We start from the raw sequence: 13,952 nt of genomic DNA on the forward strand, positions 1-13,952 counted from the left end.
AAAGGTTGCCTCAGTGATGTGGTACCACTCTGCGTGGGGCCGCATGGTTCAAAACATCTGATTGGTAGGATATTTGCAAAGTGACCTTCCCTTAGCTAGAGAACCCTGAGGACGTGGGTTTCAGGATCAGAGATCAGCCTCTTGGAGCTGAGGTCACTCGGTTTAGCGAGTGGTGGGGCGCGAGTGGTGGGGAGGGGGGGGGGGCGAGTGGTGGGGAGGGGGGGGCGAGTGGTGGGGGGGGGGGGGGCGAGTGGTGGGGCGCGAGTGGTGGGGGGGGCGAGTGGTGGGGGGGGCGAGTGGTGGGGAGGGGGAGTGGTGGGGAGGGGGGGGCGAGTGGTGGGGAGGGGGGGCGAGTGGTGGGGAGGGGGGAGGGGCGAGTGGTGGGGAGGGGGGAGGGGCGAGTGGAGTGGGGCACGAGTGGTGGGGGGGGCGAGTGGTGGGGAGGGGGGGGCGAGTGGTGGGGAGGGGGGGGCGAGTGGTGGGGAGGGGGGGGCGAGTGGAGGGGGGGGGCGAGTGGAGGGGGGGGGCGAGTAGTGGGGAGGGGGGGGCGAGTGGAGGGGGGGGGGCGAGTGGTGGGGAGGGGGGGGGGCGAGTAGTGGGAGGGGGCCGGCAGTGAGGTGTCCCGGTCACTCCCGGGGCGGGCCGACGCCGCCTGCAGGGGGAGGGTTGAGGGGAGGTCACTCCGGGCGGGAGCGGGAGCTGCGAGCTGCGAGCTGCGGCCCCGTGTCATGGAGATCAGTCTGGCCGGCAAACGGGCCCTGGTGACAGGCGCCGGCAAAGGTGCGGAGTCCCGGGGGGGGGGGTGGGGAGAGGGTGGTGTCTGTGGAGGTGTTCTTATGGGTGGGGAGAGAGGGGCCTTGGGTGAGGGAGGAGAGAAGGGTGGCTTTTGGGTGCTGGGTGTGGGGGGGTAAGAGGGTGCTTTAGACTAAGGGGGCGGGAGGGGAAGAGGTTGTCCTTTGGTTGAGTGGGGAGGGGTGGTTCTTTGGGTGGGAAGTGTCTGGTGGGGGGGGGGTTGTGCTTTGTGTGAGGGTGGGGGGGGGGTTGTGCTTTGGGTGAGGGTGGGGGGGTTGTGCTTTGGGTGGGGGTGAGGGTGGGGGGGATGTGCTTTGGGTGGGGGTGGGGGGGTTGTGCTTTGGGTGGGGGTTTAGCGTGTCAATTGGAAGGAGTGGGAGGCGGGAAAGGGTGGGGAATGGAGGGTGGGAGGTAACCTATGGAGTGACGGTGGTCTGTGGGGAGGGGGTTAGTTGCCTCGAGAGGGGGTGGGCTGTTGTTGGGGGTGTGGAGGAGGGACTGCATTGAACTTTAAAGTCCTCTTTCTCGTTCTGAGAGGGTAAGGTTGATGGAACACTTGGACTTTGGGTCCTGAAGTGGGGAACAGAGGCTAAAGTCCATGTTTGTGCTGCAGGGATCGGGAGAGCGACTGCCAAAGCTCTGCTGGCATGTGGAGCTGAAGTGGTTGCATTGACCAGGACACAGTCTGATCTGGACAGCCTTGTGCAAGAGGTTGGTCAATTCCAAGAGTGTTTCCTCTTACATAGACACAAAATGCTGGAGTAACTCCGAGGGTCAGGCAGCATCTCAGAAAAACATGAATAGGTGATATTTCGGGTTGAGACCCTTCTTCAGAACACCAGTCAGAGGAAGGGTCTCGACCTTGAATGTCACCTATTCCTTTTCTCCAGAGATCCTGCCTGACCCGCTGAGTTATTCCAGCATTTTGTGTTTATCTTCAGTGTAATTCAGCATCTGCATTTCCTTCCTGTACAGTGTTTCTCCTGACCTTCTGCCCAGAACAGTTTCTGAATCCTGATGAATTGAATAATGCTGTGAATTATAGGCTCAAAGCGCTGGAGTAACTCAGCGGGTCATGTAGCATCTCTGGAGAACATGGATAGATGATGTTTCGGGTCGAAAACACACTTCTTTTTCAGAAGGGTCCCAAACCAAAATTTCACCTATTCATTTTCTCCAGAGATGCTGCCTGACCCGCTGAGTTACCCCAGCATTTGGTGTCTATCTTTGGTACAAACCAGCATTTGCAGTTCATTTTTTTATTAAAATAGTGCTGTGAATTAGCCTGAATGTAAAACAGAATTTAACTACAGGCAAGATACTTGATTGATTGATTGATTGATTAAAAGTACAGGTGGAAACCGGGCCTTCGGCCCACCGAGTCCATGTGAACCATTGATCACCCTTTCACACTATGTTATCCCACTTTTGCATCCATTCCTTGCATATAAGGAGAAATATAAAGTCCTGTTAATCTACAAACCCGCACGTCTTTGGGTTAAGGGAGGAAAACGGAGCACCTGGGAGAACGTGCAAACTGCACACAGCCAACACCCAAGGTCAGGATTGAACCCAAGTATCTAGCGCTGTGAGCCTGCAGCCCCGTAAGCGACTTTTTACCACCTCCTATGCATGCATGAAGTGTTTGACCACCTGAGCCACTCATGGAAACTACGAGACATCAGCACAGCCAGGAACCCAGTTCAATTAAAGAGAGTTTAATTGTCAGAAGATAGACACAAAAAGCTGGAGTAACTCAGCGGAACAGGCAGCATCTCTGGAGGGAAGGAATTGGTGATGTTTCGGGTCGAGACCCTTCTTCAAATGAGTCTGGGCTTGACCCAAAACGTCACCCATTCCTTCTCTCCAGAGATGCTGCCTGTCCCGCTGAGTTACTCCAGCTTTTTGTGTCTTATCTTTGGTTTAAACCAGCATCTGCAGTTCCTTCTTACAATCAAGTTTAATTGTCATATGTATCAGCAATGGAACAATTAAATTCTTAATTGCTGCAACTTTACAGGCCTGTAAATGCAATAATACGTAGATAATATAGAATAAGCAATAATACAATAAATTAATAACCATAGTTTAGATTTGGGTCTACAAATGATTAACTTGCAATTTTAGTTTTCTCCTTCCTCTTTTTATCTTTGTCGCTTTATACCCTGAACATTCCTGCATTTTCTGTTGTTGAGCTAAACTAAATAGTGGAGTTTAAGTAGTGGCAGATACAATAGTGGCGTTTGAGGGTTTTAGATAAGCACACAGATATGCCAGGTATGGAGGGGCATGGATCATGTGCACGCAGAGGAGATTAATTTACCTTAGCAAGGTGTCTGGCATGGACACTGGGCCGAAGGGCCTTTTCCTGTGCTGTACTGTTCTGGGTTCTGTTATCAAGAATGTTATCACAGTTTATATAAAGCAAAGGTGTTTGTTTATCTTTTAGTGTCCCAAGATACTGACAATCTGTGCTGACCTGAGTAACTGGGAGGCCACAGAGAAGGCACTGAAGGACATCGGCCGTGTTGACCTCCTGGTGAACAATGCAGCCTGTGCCTTGTTGGAGCCGTTCCTGGAGATAACCCAGTGCGCAATTGATAAGTGAGTAATAAAATGCTAGAAACAAGATGCTGAAGTAACTCAGCAGGACAGGCAGCATCTCTGTAGGGAAGGAATGGGTGACATTGCGGGTCAAGACCCTTCAGACTCCATCTCTCCAGAGATGCTGCCTGTCTTGCTGAGTTACTCCAGCATTTTGTGTCTATCTTTGTGTGTAAACCAGCATCTGTAGTTCCTTCCTAAACAATAAAATATTAGAAACTTATCTTGGTCTTAAAGGTCCATTGTCCTCGCGGCGGCACTGGGTCTGAGTTGCAGTGGTCGGCATGGCCTGGTGATGTTATTGATGTTCTCCACCGATGCTCTGCTGCTCCGTGCCACTGCAGGCCGCGTCCGATCTAATGGAGCCCCAGGCTGCTGCTGGGCCTCCAGCGGCCCACTCCTCCAACCAACCCACTCCCATGCCTCCTCGACTTTGGCCCATGAATGCCTCATGCTTTGCCTCACACGGCCACCGTTCAGCCTTTGTACACCAGGGGGCAGGACAAGAGCCTCCAGGCCACTCACCGCCAACTTGAGGGTTGCAAACGGAATGAGCATCGAGGAGCAGTCGTCAGCGTGCGTGCTGTCCCTCCTGGGAGCTCCGTTTCAACAACAAACTTTCCAAATGTGGCGACAACTGACAAGATTAGTGGGGAGAGTAGAACAGGGACCCTGCAGCTCTGCGGAGCCCACAGTCGGTGTAGAATATTAGGCTGATTGCTTCATTATCTCGTTAATTACTTTGTTTTGCTTTGACTTTGCAGATCATTTGACATTAATGTGAAAGCTATGCTGCATGTTTCACAGGTAAGAATATCACTGGGCATGCATTCATTTAGAATAATACAGCTTGGAACAGCATGGAATTATACAGCAATGGCCTTGGCGCCCAATTTGTCCATACCAACCAAGATGTCCCATCTAATCCAGGTCCATTTTCCCACACCTGGTCCGGATCCCTCTAAACCTTCCTCTCTGTATACCTGTTTAAATGTCTTTTAAATGTTATAGTACCTGCCTCAATTACCTCCTATGGCAGCTCATTCCATACACACAACACACTCCATGTGAAAAAGGTTTATGTCTCAGTTTCCTGTTAAATCTTTTCCCTCTCACCTTAAATCTATGTAATCTTGTTCTTGATTTCCCACTCTGTAGAAAAAAAGTCACACTGTAAGATCACCCCTCATCCTCCTGCGCTCCAAGGAATAAAGTCCTATTCTACCCAACCTCTCCCTATAGTTCGGGCCCTCAAATCCTGGCAACATCCTTGTAAATCCTCTCTGCACTCTTTCCAGCTTAACAACATCCTTCCTTTGACAGGGTGACCAAAACTGAACACCGTTCACCGTCAAATGTGGCTTCTCAACGTCTTGTACACCTGTAACATAACAAGGGGGCTCGACCCAAAACGTCACTCATTCCTTCTCTCCAGGGATGCTGCCTGTCCCGCTGAGTTACTCCAGCATTTTGTGTAAACCAGCATCTGCAGTTCCTTCCTACACATCCCAACTTTTATACAGTTGGATCTTGAATGATTGGTGTTGCCTAATTTGAAGTGAAAATTGTTTTACCACCATGGTTAACTACTTAAATGCATAATCTGTGCCATTCTAAAATGTTGTCTGCAAAGCAAGTGACCTATCCTTGATGTATGAGGGATTTGCGGCCTGTGGGTCTGAATCAGTGGCAGGTTGACGTTGGTCGACACTGTATTCTGCACTTTGGTATCTGTCTTTTCACCACCTTGTACCTGTGCATTGTTTGACTGTACTTGGGTACAATATGATCTGATTTGACTGGATAACGCACCAACAAAAGCTTTTCCCTGTGTCTTGGTGCACCAGGCAATAATAAACCAACACTAATCCCATTTACACCCTGTATCCAGGGCACTTAGTTTTAGCAGATCACTGATTGTTATTAGCAAGTTGCCTTCAGGCGAACCTTTGCTACATTGAAGCAAAGATTTATTGATAGTGATAAGTTCAGTAATCATTTTGTAATGTTTTTAAGATGATTGCAAAAGGGATGAAGTGCCGTGGGGCCGGCGGGGCCATTGTGAATCTCTCCAGTCAGGCCTCCCAGTGTGCGCTGAAAGATCACACCGTGTACTGTGAGTTCACCTTATACTCATGTTCTGGGTGATTGTTTGATGTACAAGTCCAATGTAAAGTACCTTGTGTTCTTGCCCATTCTATATTCATACTTTCTGTGTTTTTTTAAATTTTGGATATTCCTGTGGTTACTGGAGGAACTCAGTGGGTCAGGCAGCATCTGTGGAGGGAACAGACAGACAACACTTCGGGTCGGGACCCTTCCTCAGACTGATGGACATGGGGAAGAAAGCTGGATGAGAGAGGCGCTACCTTCCCCTCCCATTCCACACCATCGGTATGAAGGGTCCCAATCCAAAACATCATCTAATTTCCTCCACATATGCTGCCTGACCCGCTGAGTTCTTCCAGCACTGGGAGTTTTGCTCAATTCCAGTATCTGCAGTTTCTTGTCTCCACCATTGTTGAGGATGAGCATTCTAGAAATTGTGTTGCATTGAGTAATGTGTGGTAGCACAGATGTTGCAATGCTGCCTTCTGTTGTCAGTCGATGTGGAATAGTGTGCGATAAGGAAGATAAGTAAAAACGCATGACAATGAGGTCTGTGTCCTCGTCAATAAACCTTGCGTGGAAATAGATTTCTCACTTTGCTTATTAAAATGATTTGAAGAGCATCTTCACGACAGGCCTTCAATGATTATGCTGGTGCCCAATAACTAAGTGGGCAGCACAGTGGCACAGCTGGTAGAGCTGCTGCCTTACAGCGCCAGAGACCCCGGGATCGATCCTGACCTCGGGTGTTGTCTGTGCGGAGTTTGCACGTTCTCACTGTGGGTTTTCTCTGTGTGCTCTGCTTTTATCCCACATCCCAAAGCAGTGCAGGTTTGTAGGTTAATTGGCATCTGTAAATTGCCCCTAGTGTAGCAAGTGGATGATAAAATAGGATAACAGAACTAGTGTGAAAGGGCAATCGATGGTCGACCTGGACTTGATGGGCCGAAAGGCCTGTTTCCACCCTGCGTTAATAAATTAAACTAAACAATATGATCTGCTCCTTGCTTCTCCTGATCCCCTGTGTGCAAAAGCATTCTTCTGCAACCTCCACCTGGCTCGTGATCTTAACACAAATCCAAGTGTTTCCAAAGTGCAGTTCAGGAACCTACGGTGATCTATTTAACTATTGCCAGCAATCATTACTTAAGCTTTATATCAGTTTTTGACTTTCCAATGAAGTGTTGCCATCTACTAAATACAGTTTGATAGAGGCAGCTTTCAGACCCGAATGACATTCCATGGGTGAACTTGAGAATTTTGATAAATCTTCTTTTCCATTAAATGGCCTTTCAATATTTCCAAGCTTGACCGTAGTCGTATACCGTATACAATTGGCCACAGACTTTGGCCATGGTGTTTCTCAGTTGTGGTACCCTCAAGGATGGCACAGTGGGCAGCAGTAGAGTTGCTGACTCTCAGCGCCAGAGACCTGGGTTCGATCCTGACTGCAGGTGCTGTCTCTGCGCTGTTTGTTTGTACACTCTCCCAGTGACCATGTGGGTTTCTTCCAGTTGCTCCAGTTTTAGATTTTGTTTTAGATTTAGAGATACAGCGCAGAAACAGGCCCTTCGGCCCACCGGGTCCGCGCCGCCCAGCGATCCCCGCACACTAACACTATCCTACACCCACTAGGGACAATTTTTACATTTGCACAGCCAATGAACCTACATACCTGTACGTCTTTGGAGTGTGGGAGGAAACCGAAGATCTCGAAGAAAACCAAGCAAGTCACGGGGAGAATGTACAAACTCCCTACAGACGAAGTTTTCTCTCGCATTCCAAAAATGTGCAGGTTTCTAGGTTAATTGGCCTCTGTAAATTGTCCCTTGTGTGTAGGATAGAACTAGTGTATGGGTGATGGGTGATCACAAGTCGGCACAGACTCAGTGGGCCGAAGGGCCTGTTTCCATAGTGTATCTCTAAACTACTATAAAACAATGCCATACCTTCAGAAACTGAATGCAGTTCCTCATTGGTGTATTGATTGCACACTCGTCACCTCTCATGTTTCTTGTTTGTCTTGGCTTTATCAGGTGCCACGAAAGCTGCTGTGGACATGCTGACTAAAGTGATGGCACTTGAACTGGGACCACACAAGGTAAGCACTTCATGTCCACACACCCACACTGAACATGGGATTGACCCTTTGATGCCATCAATAGTTCTTCAAAAGATGAAGTAAAATCCAACCAGAATTGATTAACAGTATGAACACACACTTGATTTGAGATCCTTCTTCAGAAGAAGGGTCCCGACCTGAAACGTCATCTGTCCATTCCCTCCACAGGTGCTTCCTGACCTGCTGCGTTCTTCCAGCATTTGGAAACATAAGGAACTGCAGATGCTCCTTTACAAAAAATGACACCAAGTGCTGAAGTAACTCAGTGGGTCAGGCAGCATCTCTGGAGAACATGGATAGGCTACGTTTGGGATCGGGACCCTTCGTCTGATCCGAAGCATCACCAACCCGTGTTCTCCACAGATGCTGTCTGACCGTCTGAATTGCTCCAGCACTTTGGATCTTTTTTATAAACCAGCATCTCCAGTTCCTTGTATCTAATGCTTTATTACTTTAGGTTTCACTGAAATTACTTTTAAAGTGTTTCGTACTATGTTGGGATCCAGATGAAAATATGATGTAGGCAATATGCATAAATATTGCACCATTCTTGTTGGTGCCGTTGAGCTGTATTAGTGCACCAGTTTGGGATGTACTTTAGCAAGCATTCACCAGCAGATGGCATGTGGGACTACATCTGTCTTAGAATTGATTTTTCTTTTGAAGTGACGAGGAGGATTAATAGTAACGGCACCAACTTTGCATGGCCTACTTATAATAATTGGCTGCACTGATAAACGGGTGATGTAGCAATGTTATTGAACTACACAGACTTGGCTTCAGACTGCTTTGTTTGGCCAGTACAATTAGTGTCTGGGCTGACTTGGTGTAAACAGGTTTGTGGAGTGTTAACAGTGAGGATGTTGCCAAAACACCTACCGTTTGTAGTAATGGAGCGGCATGTTTGTTTGTACTTGGCACAGATACGAGTGAACACAGTGAACCCCACTGTGGTGATGACGGCCATGGGCCGGATCGGGTGGAGTGACCCGGCAAAGGCGTCAGGAATGTTGTCCCGCATCCCACTGGGCAGGTTTGCAGGTGAGGCGTGGAACCAGGCCCTTCCGCCCACCGTTAAGACTTTAAAGATACAGCGTGAAACATGCCCTTTGGTCCGCGCCAACCAACGATCACCCCATGCACTAATACTATCCTACACACTAGGGACAATTTATAATTTTTTTTACTGTAGCCAATCAACCTACAATTTTTCACTGTATCTCAGCATATGTGACAATAATAAACCGATTCCCCCTCTCCCCACTCCCATCAGGCAGTAGATACAGAAGCTTGAAAGTGTGCACCACCAGACTCAGGAACAGCTTCTTCCCTTCTGTTATTAGGCTTTTGAATGGTCCTTCCATAAGCGAGGGCACTGTCCGATTCACCTCAGCCCCATTGCAGATATTGGACTTTGTCTCTGGAACTGGTCCATTACACTGCCGAGAACTATTATGCTCAGCACTGTAGTGCACCGATTCCAGTGACCTCTGCTCTACCCATTGTACTTTGACTTGATTGTATTTATGTATAGTATTGCCTGATCCGATTGGACAGCATGTAAAACAATGCTCTTCACTGTACCTCAGTACACATGACAATACTAAACCTAAACCTATTCAGGACAGCAAGATGAGGAGAAACATTGCAATGACTGCAACAAAAAGAAATGAGAAGGAACAGTGCAGACACTGGTTATGGCCAACATGCAACTGTTGGGAGGTGAGGTAGAGATCGCCACCTTGTGTTTGGGGCACACATTCTCACTGCTGTGGGGAGTCAGTCAATGGCTCCCTTCCCTTTGCACACAGTAACACTCGCATGGCACAGAATTGTTTAGTTCTTCCCTGTAGAATCTCTTTTTATGTTTAGTTTATTGGCACATGTACCGAGATACAGTGAAAAGCTCTTTTGTTGCATGTTATCCAGTCAGCAGAAAGACTACACATGATTACACTGGACCACACTGTAGATACAGGATGTAGGGAATAATGTTTAGTGCAAGATAAAGTCCGATTAAATATAGTCCAAGGGTCTCCAATGAGGTAGATGGTAGACTCTGCCCCAGCCCATCTCCACTCGATGGGCGCATGTTGAGTGTATACGTGCCACTCTACATATATTCTAGACTGACGCTCAGCTGCCTCCTCATTCCTCTTTTGCAGAAGTTGAAGATGTGGTGAACACAATAATCTTCCTCCTCAGTGACAAGAGCGCTATGATCACAGGAACCGCTCTACCTGTGGACGGCGGGTTTCTTGCCTCCTGAGGTGATTTGGGTAAATGAAGGGTTTGTAAAAGCCGGTTGTAATTGGTCTCGAATTATATGAAGCCTATTCTTTGCAATCAACTGATTCTTCCTGGGGAATCTATAGTATTAGTCGGCATGGGCTTCAGAACGTGGCGTTTCCTCGTGTATAGTTACTGCTGGGTTAATGTCCCGTCTCTGTCTTTGGTGAAGGATTTGTGATTCTATAAAGTGTTAGCAGTAGGTATCGTTTATAAAAAGTTAATTAAACATGTTGATAAATAAACTGTTGGTGAACTTGTCTGATGCAGTTTTGTTCCGAATACGGTTCTAATAGCGGGCGTTGTCTGAAAGCAAACTGCAGATGCTGGGATTCTGAGGGAAGACTGCAGCAGATACCTGGGTCAGACAATGTATGGTGAGAGCGCTGGAGTTTCCAGTCACTGCACATAAGAGCTGGCAGTGTGATCGTGAGCAGAGGAGTAGTGATAGATAAGGGCATATAGACATGAATTGGATAGTCAAGCTGGAAAGTTGTGCTGAAATTTACGAGGATGTTGCCAGGACTCGAGGGCCTGAGCTACAGGGAGAGGTTGAGCAGGCTAGGATTTTATTCCTTGGAGCGCAGAGGATGAGGGGTGATCTTAGAGGTGTATAAAATCACGAGGGAAATAGATAAGGTAAATGCACAGGCGTTTACCCAGCTTAGTGGATTCCAGAACCAAAGGACAGGTTTAAGGTGAGGGGGGAAAGATTTAATAGGAACCTGAGGGGCAACTTTTTCACACAAAGTGTGGTACGTATATGGAATGAGCTGCCTGTGGAGGTCATTGAGGCAGGTACTATCACAACGTTTAAAAAGCATTTGGACAAGTACCTAGATAGGATAGGGTTAGAGGGCCAAACGCAGGCAGGTGGGACCAGTGGAGATGCTATATATTAGTCGGCATGGGCAAGTTGGGCCGAAGGACATGTTTTCATGCTGTATGACTCTTGACAAGGAAGATAAAAGCCATGCTGGAACTAAGAATCTAAATAATGCTGGGGAGTAGAGAGAGATCCGGGCAGTTCAGGCACAGTGGGAGCTCTTTAGCAGAAGGAAATAAACAGCTTAATTTGTTGCATGATATTTCTGTGAAATTTTTAATGTCTGTTAAAATCAGTAGTAAAATGACACCCAATACAGCACAAAAATGGTAGTAAACATTTATTTTGTTGATTTACGAGAATGGGATAAAGACTAGTGCGAGATATGTTCAGAACTAAGTGCAAGAGGAACTCAGCAGGTCACACATAATCTGGAGGGAATGGACAGACCATGTTTCGGGTAATGTTTTAACATGTACCTAATAGTAAAGAAGGCACATGGTATGCTTGCTTTCATAGATCAGGGCATTGAGCATAAGAGTCAGGAAGACATGATGCCTTTATAGGACATTGCTTAGGCTGCATTTGGAGTATTACGTGCAGTTCTGGTCGCCCCATTACATGAAGGACGTGGAAGCAATGGAGATGGTGCAGAGGTTTACCAGAATGATGCTTGGATTAGGGAGCATTAGCTACAGGGGGAGGAACAGATTTGTGTTGTTTTCTGTGGGTAGACTTGATACAAGTATATAAGATTATGAGAATGCATAGATAGTGTTGGCAGTCAGGTGTTTTTCTGAGGATAGAAATTGAAATACTAGAGGGTGTAGCTTTAAGGTGAGAGGGACAAAGTTTAAAGGTGTGGGTCATGTTTATTACATGGCGCGTGGTGAGTGCCTGGAATGTGCTGCTAGGGTGGTGTTTGAGGCAGATATGTTTGTGGCATTTGAAAGGCTTTTGGATAGGCCCATGGATATTGCAGAGAATGGAGCAGTATGGGTTATGTGCAGGTAGATAAGTGATGGTCTTGGCATCATGTTTGGCACTGACATTGTGGGCAGAAGGGCCTGATCGGTGCTGTTCCATGTTCTACGTGTATAATGAGCAGACTTATACCAGAACACAACAGATTTTTAAAATTCCAGCACCTGCTTTCTGACCTTGAATTGCTGCATTTACATTTATCTCAATTGTCCTTACCTTTGCTTATACTCATTGTTAAAAATCCTTCATGTGGGGATCTGAATCAGCTTCCCTTGTTTGGAGCAGAGGGACGTGAGATATACAAATTCTGAACGGTAAGAAACTATCGCAGTGGCAGAGATGTGTCACATCAGAGGCACCAGTTAAAGGTAAGGAGCAAGGGGTTTACAGGAGATTCAGAAACAAGGAACTGCAGGTGCTGGTTTACAATAAAAGACACGGTGCTGGACTGACAGCTTCTCTGGAGAAGATGGATGGGTGACGTTTAGGGTCGGGACCTGTAAGGGACTGATGTTCTCCAGTGCTGCTGCCTGGCCCGCTATGTTACTCCAGCACTTTGTGTTTTTTGTTTTACTGGAGATTCACTTGTTTTTTAAAAATCTGTAATGCAGAAGCCTCATCTCCAGCACACTAATTGGTTCCAAGAGTCAAATGAATCCCTTTTTTAAACTAAGCGAACTCAACCCTGTAGCATAGCTTTTAATTATTCTAACCCAAATGCCTTGTATTCTGGTTTGCTCTTCAGGCTCCTTTTCCCACGTTTCAATTTACCTGAGTCTTTCATCCACATACTTTGATTTATTGCTGTGCTACCATTTTACATTGATTACTTGCCCCTGCTCTCTACACACTTCTCATAAATCCAGTTCTTGCATCCACTTAACACCCCTTTCATCTATCAATGCTGAGCTCATCTTTGCATTTTTAGTGCCTTGACTTGCATTTCTGGCCACCGAACTGGTCTTCATTAATTTTCCTGACTCATAGATTTCTAGCCCCAATCACTTGCTTATGTGCTCTTTCCTCTCTGTTATCAGATAACGTAAAAGAAGAAAGTGTTACATTTATAATAATGTTACTTTCTTAAATCTTCCCAGACTTTTGGGTCATCTATTTCTTTCACTATTCAGGACAAGTAGCATTATCTTTTACTTTTTAATTCATTGATATTTGCAAAAATCTCCATTGCTGACACAAGCACAAATTATAAAGCAATGTTGGGAAGTTGGGAAGGATTAGTTGACTTTTTCCATTGTTCCACACTGTACCATCCTACACCACTATGGTAAAGTCAAAGTCTGAAGGGTCCCAAACCAAAATGTCACGTGTCTATTCCCTCCGCAGATGCTGACTGACCCGCTGGTTTGCTCTCGCACTTTGGTGTTTTGCTCAAGAAGCCAGCATCTGCAGTTCCTTGTGTCTCCAGGGCAACGTCATGATGCAACATTAAATTCGCCAATTTTAATTAAATTGATACGTGTGGTGAGATGTGGAAAGTGGAGACTGAAGGACAAACCAGAATACAAGGCACTTTGGTGCGTTTATCTTTGGCTAACTAAAGGCAATTCTACAGGGTTGAGTTAGCTTAGTTTAGAAAAGAGCTTCAAAATTTGCAACTCTTCTATAATTTTGTCTCATACCTTCTTTTTAATCATCTCTAGCCCTCATCCATCCACCTGCCTATCAAAAGAAACCATCGCCGGTATCCACATATTACCTACCACGCTTTGTCCTGCCCTCTCCCACCCAAAACATTGCCTATCCATGTTCTGCAGAGATGCTGCCTGACCTGCTGAGCTACTCCAGTACTTTGTGTCTTTTTTTTAACCTGTACTTGATAGCATACACATGGGTCAAAGGGCATTCATTCTGTGCCGTGTTTAGACTTTAGCGATACTGAGCAGAAACAGGCCCTTCGGCCCACCAACTTGTGATCACCCTGTACACTAGTACTATTCTGCACACTAGGGTCAATTTACAACTTTTTTTTTACTGAAACCAATTAACCTGTACATCTTTGGAGTGTGGGAGAAATTCGAGCACCTGGAGAAAACCCATGCAGTCACAGGGAGAACATACAAGCTTCACACTGACACCACCCATAGCCAGGATCAAAGCTGGGTCTCATGCTGTGTTCATCTATTGTGTGCCCTTTAGAACCAAGACCAAAGTATCAAGGGATGGCTTAGGTGATTCTTAAAACATCAAAACACAATTATTACACTT

General features: G+C 46.6%; 1 protein-coding gene across 1 annotated transcript; it reads left to right on the top strand.

The window, feature by feature from the left end:
- Nucleotides 1-676: 676 nt before the first annotated feature.
- dcxr (dicarbonyl/L-xylulose reductase) lies at nucleotides 677-10,172 on the top strand. The gene is made up of 8 exons (XM_078401835.1): nucleotides 677-780; nucleotides 1,406-1,503; nucleotides 3,242-3,396; nucleotides 4,161-4,203; nucleotides 5,413-5,512; nucleotides 7,542-7,606; nucleotides 8,551-8,668; nucleotides 9,793-10,172. The coding sequence occupies exons 1-8, from the start codon at nucleotides 729-731 to the stop codon at nucleotides 9,894-9,896; spliced, it is 735 nt and encodes a 244-aa protein (XP_078257961.1). The 5' UTR covers nucleotides 677-728; the 3' UTR covers nucleotides 9,897-10,172.
- Nucleotides 10,173-13,952: the final 3,780 nt, after the last annotated feature.

This window comes from Rhinoraja longicauda, chromosome 6, assembly GCF_053455715.1.
Source record: "Rhinoraja longicauda isolate Sanriku21f chromosome 6, sRhiLon1.1, whole genome shotgun sequence".
In the NCBI taxonomy this organism is placed as follows: domain Eukaryota; kingdom Metazoa; phylum Chordata; class Chondrichthyes; order Rajiformes; family Arhynchobatidae; genus Rhinoraja; species Rhinoraja longicauda.

Excerpts from the sequence above, each read along its gene's own strand:
- dcxr (XM_078401835.1), top strand. The coding sequence starts at position 729 with ATGGAGATCAGTCTGGCCGGCAAACGGGCCCTGGTGACAGGCGCCGGC. Across the intron at positions 4,204-5,412 it reads CTATGCTGCATGTTTCACAG|ATGATTGCAAAAGGGATGAA; the intron begins GTAAGAATATCA and ends AATGTTTTTAAG. Across the intron at positions 5,513-7,541 it reads GAAAGATCACACCGTGTACT|GTGCCACGAAAGCTGCTGTG; the intron begins GTGAGTTCACCT and ends TGGCTTTATCAG.